General features: G+C 47.1%; 1 protein-coding gene across 1 annotated transcript in view; it reads right to left on the minus strand.

Moving 5' to 3' along the window:
* The window catches only part of LOC306794287 (zinc finger E-box-binding homeobox 1-like), a gene marked incomplete at its 3' end in the record, with an annotated part of 74,042 nt that extends 68,263 nt beyond the window's left edge, over nucleotides 1–5,779 (minus strand). Inside the window, exon 1 of the mRNA XM_079292326.1 lies at nucleotides 5,717–5,779. Within this exon, the coding sequence (XP_079148452.1) occupies nucleotides 5,717–5,774 (58 nt within the window). The 5' untranslated portion in view covers nucleotides 5,775–5,779. The remainder of the gene's footprint in view (nucleotides 1–5,716) is intronic.
* Nucleotides 5,780–7,153: the final 1,374 nt, after the last annotated feature.

The following is a 7,153-nucleotide window of genomic DNA, read 5'->3' on the forward strand; positions in this document are numbered from 1 at the left end:
ATCATGGCAGGGGGATTTGGGGGAGACTCCTGCCGGCTGTGCCAAATTAAGCCTTCACCCTGACATTAAAAATAGCACACTGGGTAGCACGTCGCCACTTCAGAAAACACGGCGCGCGAAATGCCACGGGGGGATGCGTCGGCGTTAACGTTAAAGCGAGAAACCGTGACACGGGCGTAAGCTGCGCTTCCGAGGCAAAACATGTCAAACAGGAGGCTGTGAAGCAGGCTCTTGAGGGCCCGGAGGGCTGCGTGAGAGAGGGATTTGATGAATTCTGCGAACGTTCCACGGATTCCTCCCTCGCGGGGACCTTTGGGAAAAGAATGGGTCATATGCAAATGGCATGCACAGTATGGAGGAGAAGTTTCCCACAAGCCGAGTGTGAAAAGGGCTCTCCCTCCCCATGCCGGGCCCGCTGAATGGGCCTTTTCTTCTGCCGCTGAAAGTGTATGAGGTAGAGCAGGCAAGCTGCAAAGGTAACTAGGCTCTTTCTCCTCGGGCTTTCTCACCAAAGCCCGAACACACAATGGTTAATTTAAGCATTCAGCCATGCAAACCCCAATAAAGCACATCCAAGCGCAGTTAAGGGGGTTACTGAAACTGACTCTGGGTTTAAAACTCCTGCTTTACGGAGGGAGAGCACCTTTTTTATGGGCTAACGCTCTCAGCCTCCATGGGAGCAGCTAATCATTAAGCCGCCTTAACAGAGGTGGGAGTGTGGTCGTACATCACATAATTTTAATTCTGCCGAATGGTCAGATGAGGACGGGCCTTTCCCCACCCGGATGGACATGTTGAGGGATGAAGTTTAGCCACAAACACAACTCTTTTTTCCCCTAGATGATTAACAAAAAGCAGACAAGTAAAAAGTGTGGATCTTTACCTGTATGGATTCATTTAGGAGTTTAAGTGCAAAACAGACTCCTACAGTCTTGACCCTAGAATCCATACAGGTCTGGGAGATAGCTGCCATCAGGGTAGGAAATTCACATATTTTTTGGGGGCAAATTTTGCCCCCACTGAAATTGGGGGAATTTTTTGAAACTTGTGAAATAACATTTAACCTTTGTTCAAAAATAATAAATATACTTATTTAGGCTTACAATATATGAGTAATTGTCATCAAATGGCAATAATACGACTATTAGGCAGTAGTCTACAGATTCAAAGTGTTTTCTTAGATTTATTTAACAAAAAACAAACATAAATCACATTCAATTTTATTCTTATTATTAAATGTTTTAAACAACTATTAACAATTATTAAGTTAACGATGCCTTGATACATATATATCAGTCATTGTATGGAATTATTGAGAAAAAATATTTTTGTAGCACCTCAAATATTGTGATATTACCCATTTTTGTCCTGAATTTATGAATTAGTCATTGTGTGGAATTTTTGAGAAAAACATTTTTATAGCACCTTCAATTTTTTTTAAATGTGCCATTTGAAGGTACAAATTCAGTTCAGAGTTTTTACTTAGTAAAATATCTTAATTGACTGTCAGTCAGGTATTATTCATTTCCAGCAACCGTCAAATCAAAGAATAAAGACACTTTACGCACAATTTAGGTGTATTTTCCCTTTAACTCACGAGATGCAGGTAGCATGTTTTATACTTAATGTGAATATAATTAATTTAATCTAATTTCCATTATGCAATATTTATACTTTGTTGGCATCTTAATCTGAAAACCGGATGTTCGTCTTAAGAAACCGGATGTTGTCTCACGTTAATATTTCCGTTAACTTTCAAAGTCCTTCGCTCGTCCCGATCTGCGCCGTTTAAATGTGTTTACCGTGAATGTCAGCATATAGGTGCACTAACATGTGAGTGTCTGCTGAGTTGACCGCAGTCTCACAGTCACAGGTTTGATTAAGAAGCACTCCACTCTTTTTTTCGGGGGCATTTTTTGCCCCACTCCTAGTGATATCAGGGGCAAAATGATATTTCTTAGGGGCAGTTTTGCCCTTTGCCCTCGTGTATTTCCGATGCTGGCTGCCATGCGTGTCATGTTTTTCATCTGCCACAGCCCCTCAGATGTCACCTGTTGTAAAATTCTCTAGTCACCTCAGTCACTCCTCACCACCCCCCCCCCCCCCCCCCCCCCCCCCCCCCCCCCCCCCACCCCCCCACCCCGTTCTCGGCTCCACAGGGAACATGGAGCCCACGGTTTAAGGGGTCATGGAGGAGGGGAGTGGAGGAAAAGCTGCAGCTCCAACACCCCCCTCTTCCTCCTCCTCTCTCCTCTTTTCACTGAACAGTCTTTAACACAAACACAATTGGACATGCTGGAAGCCTCACAATGGCACAGGGGGGGGAAAGTGAAGTAATACTCTAGGCACGCATGGGTGCCTAGGTCAGGGGGCAATCAACAGCACCCCTGGCTACTGTGTCTTAACCCCCCGAAATAAAGGACAAGCTCTGGGAAGGGAGGAGGGAGAGATGGGGGAGAGGGAGTTGAGGCGGGGGTAGGGGGACGGGGGGGGTTCTCTTCTTACTTGGCACTTTTAAATGAAGCTGCCGAGGAAGTTGGTGAAAAGCAGCGAGGTAAATGAAAAATGTCCTCCGCTAAACTCTTCGCACAACAGGGGTGGACCTTTTAAATGTAAACAGATGTCTTTAAAAACACCGAAGTGGCATGTGGAGCCACGGGGCCAATCCCCACCTCCTCGGGAGCCTCCGCTGTGGCCCGAGAGCACGGCTCGGTTCAACTCACAGACTGGAGCTAAACCATCGTTTTGTTTTATTTTTCTCACAGAAACGTACAGCATGCGGTTGTATTCAATAGCTTCGAGACAGGGTGGGAGAGTCCGGGGGCACTAAGTGTAGTTTAAGTGTAGTTTTACCAGGCCAATAAACATGTTCTTCAACATCACATGTTGCCAAGCGCCATGCCCGCAACCTCATTTTCCCTCTTTCATGGATGATTCATCAAGGTGTAATTGTGTGTGAGAATGCCTCAGAAATATATAAAGAGAGCGAGACAGAGAGAGAGAGACTGACAGATTAGGGGATGAGACAAATGACCCGTGTGATATTGTCAAATAAACAGAAGTCCTAGCTACCTGTGTGCACACACTCATTCAAGCAGTCTCGGTAACACCGCTCCGAAAAGCATCATCCCCCAGCTCCCGAGCGCAGTTGCAAAGCCGCCCCAGCGCGGCCCTGTTTATTTTTGCAAAGAATGTTAACACCGGCCGCATTCCTCTATTCCCAAATTGCTGTGTTAAATTACCGTTGCAGGGAACGGCTGCTATTCCTTAGGGGAGCAGGCTGGGGAGAAGCGACAAAGGAAGCTGTAGTATCCCGCCGATTGCAAACACCTGTCGTCCTGTGGGCTGTTAACACCTCTCTGTTTACAGCGGGGAATGGGGCTCACCTTGATCTCAACCCCCCTCCTGCTCGCCGGGGACCTGGCAAAGCCTCTGACCATAACAAGCTGGGCACAACTTGAGGGCTTGCTTAATTATAAAAGCCCGAGCAACGGCGATTGAAACTATTTTGCATTATGTAGTAAGGTTAGTAGCCATTAATACTTGCTTTCAGCAAAGACAACAGCCCATATCTAATGCCAAGTCATTGTGACATTGTGACAAAAACCAAGAGGTATGATAATATGCAACAGCAGCCTTCAATCTAACTATACTGAGGAACTCCCTTCAGAAAAAGCAGAGATGTTGATTTACATGACAGATCTGCAGTCGTGTCAGGAGGTGGCAGGAAGTGAGGACTTAAAAGCAGACCCTGGTGGCTCTTTGAAGAAAATGCAAATGAGGCAAAGAACAGAGAACACATCTGTTTGGTTTAGGATGAAACTTTAAATGACAATAGGACTGTCATTATTTTATAAAACCATGCTTAGTTAAAGGGAAAACGCAACGAATTAAAAAAAAAAAAACTCTCGAGAGTAAATAAGACTCCCAGTCTTTCTCCCACACCTAGCCAGCAGGACCGTTATTTAAGGTGTGTCCACACCTTGCACGCATTAAACTGCACAAACGCTCCGGGGAGGGAATGCATAGCTGAACACGCCCCATAAAGAAACGAGATGACAGTGGAAAACACCGACAGCACCCGTCGAAACAAAAACAACAACATGCCACTCTTCACATCACTCCTCGGGTATCCACAGACAATTCACACCACCAGCAACCCCGCGCGAGAAAACACCGTTTGGTCGCCTGTACCGTCACGAATGACCGTCGCTAGCGCCGCAGAAAGTAGCGGCTATTAGCTCACTAAGCGAGTCCGTCCGCGGTGGCTGCATGTTTGTTTTGACCAAATGAACGGTGGATTTGGTGCGTTAGCCCAGTTCCTTAAAGCTGCACTGGGTGGCACAACACATGAGCACGTTGATGGACAACAGTCAGAGCGGCAACAAGGGGAAAAAAGAAGAATAAAATAATTAAAAATAGAAAGGACCGTGGTTCAATTCTCGCTCTGCGGATTCACAACAGCCCACGACGTAAATACACGGGGGAAAAAGACGTTAACAACTCGCAAAAGTATTTTAGCATTCAGCTAAATTAACACGGAGGTGGCTAAGAGATACACGAGAGATATCTCGTGACAAAGTATCCTTAAAGCACACAGGCTGTATTGAAATAAGCTAGAAAGAAAACGAAGAGGGTGTTTAAAGCCCCCCCCCCCCCCCAGGTCGTACAAGAATTAGGATTCCCAGCTCGCGACTACAGAGAGGATCCGCTGTCCTTATATGGGCTGCGCTCGCCCTGCTCACACAAACAGCGCGTGAGATATCCCTCGTTCTCCGGAACCTCTCGTTGCCCCAACCGTGTTTCTCCTGCTGAGCTTTCTTAATGTCGTTACTTCGCTACCAAACACCGGTGTTTAAAACATCAAACATGAACGACGTGAGCCGCCCACAACTAAAAACACTGCAATAAGTTGGAGGATGAAGAAATAGAGACCTGTCTTAAAAGCGTGCTTCAGGACAACAACACGCTTTTCTTCCATTTGTATTCTGCCATTAATACATCAATGGTGTCGTCGATGATATGAACCTAATTAGAAGCGCACAGCGGGCAGGGTTCAATCGGGTACAAAATCGCGTTCTGTCCGCCCGTGCGGTGCAGCAACAGTGTCCTGTCGCTACCTGCTACGAGGGAGCGACAGAAAGAAAGAAAGAACCAAACAGTTGCGTTCACTCTGCTTCAAAAACATTCAAGAAGACCATGGAGTGTTTGTCAAAAGCAAAGCTACACATAATGTGGTTTTTTTCAACCCAAACTTTAAAAAAGACAACCCGTCTGTCGAGGTCCGCAATAACAATCACTTAGTCCGTTTCCCCACAGAAACAGGTCCGAGTTCAGCGGTGGGCGAAACAAACTCGACAGAATGAAACAAAATCAATGAACACAGAGTCTGTAAGGCGGGTAAAAGTGTGTTTAAAACGAGTAAAGAAGTATTGAAGTGCAGACAAAAGCTGGTCCACTCATAACAGGGTGAGGTGCGTATAACGGTCTCTTGTGCAGCGGACCGCTAGGCGGAGGGAGATACGCGACCCAGGTATAACGGTCCACCACATAGGGCTGTAATACAGCGCTCACTTGCTACTTCCCAGCACTTCCAGTCACTAAAAAACCGGACTGGTGGGCTGCCAAACTTTTCGCCGAAATTACCGGGAGACGGAGCAGCCTCCACACCGTTCCCCCGAAAGAAAAGCTCCGCGTCAGAAGTCGCTCAACTCACCGTTGTTCCTCCTCGGGTTCGCCTGTTTTCTGCGCTTACACCTGGGGCCATCCGCCATGATCCTTTCGCTGTGTCTAAATGCTGCCGGAGAGTCACCTCCTCTCTCCCCCCCCTCTCCCCCCCTCCCTCCTCTTCCCTCCCTCCCCTTCACCTCCCCTTCTCCGCACCTGGTTTACGACACTCAGCTTTACGACATCACCTTCCCGCACCTCCCCGACCCACACTGCCAATACTGTTTCATGGTGTGTACTGGAAGTGAGAGGGATGAGTGCACGCGCGCTGTACCTGCCCTGCCTTTAACTGATGTGTCATGTGCTAAAAACACGAGCTCTCTCTGTCTGTTGTAGCAGTGAGTAAAAAGGTATAGGTCTATAGGTGATAGTGGTTAGTCTTTATGGTAGTTTGCATTCATTAAACCATGAAAATAATACCTACTGTTTGTTTTAGTTTGTTTCGTAAAAAAAATAAGAAAAAGAAAAAAGGTGTGCTGTATTTAGCAATGTATCACTTTATTTCTCTTACACACACACACATCACTGCACATTATCTTATTATAAACACCTTCAAGTACAGTATGTCATATTGCTACCCAGCTTTGACCTACCGACCTGTTGTTTACGTCATGCGTGTGTGCTTGTGTAGCACAGTAGGTTAGAAATGCAGCAGACAGAACAGAGCCTGTGTGTGTGTGTGTAAGTGTGTGTGTGTGTGTGTGTGATTGTTTGAGAGAGGAAGAGCGAAGTCATGAGACTGTCATCACCGAGTCGAACCTCCACCTAAAGAAAAACCCTGCTGTTCTCCTGAGCCGAGCTCGCTGCAGCGGACGTGGACAAACCTCTGGGCGCGCACACACACACACACACACACACACACACACACACACACACGCCACTTATCACAGTAGGCTCTGTGTAAATAGAGAAGAATCCAGGATCACATGTTTGAGGTGAATTTCTCCTGGAGGCCTGTAGCAACAAGGAAAGATGAAGTTTACAAACTCAGCACAGAGTGAAATGATGCCAGAGATCCTGTGACATGCAATTACTGCCGGAGGAGCGGCGGTTGCTGCCCGGCTGCGGCTGTTCTTGAGGCAGATGACTTTAACGTTTCTGGTGCCTGGATTATCATTCAGATTATCATTCAGCGACATGTGACAGCTTGTGTACATAGGACGCAGATCTCCGGGCTGAATACATCAGTAGCAGTAGAACGGTCCAGCTTCTCGGGGCAGGCTGCCCAGACAGAGAGTGATGGCTCGAGCATAAACACCTCCAAACTTGCTCCAGGTGGCCTCTCCCACCAATAGACAGGCTGCCTGAGAGGGACGTGGTTGACGGGAGGGTGCCCCCCCGACTCTCTCTCTCTGCCTTCCCCTTGATGAAAAAGGCCCCAGAAACAGTCGACATCAGCAAAGATCAATGGCGAGATGCTCCGCTA

This window comes from Melanostigma gelatinosum (assembly GCF_949748355.1).
Source record: "Melanostigma gelatinosum genome assembly, chromosome: 20".
Taxonomy (NCBI): domain Eukaryota; kingdom Metazoa; phylum Chordata; class Actinopteri; order Perciformes; family Zoarcidae; genus Melanostigma; species Melanostigma gelatinosum.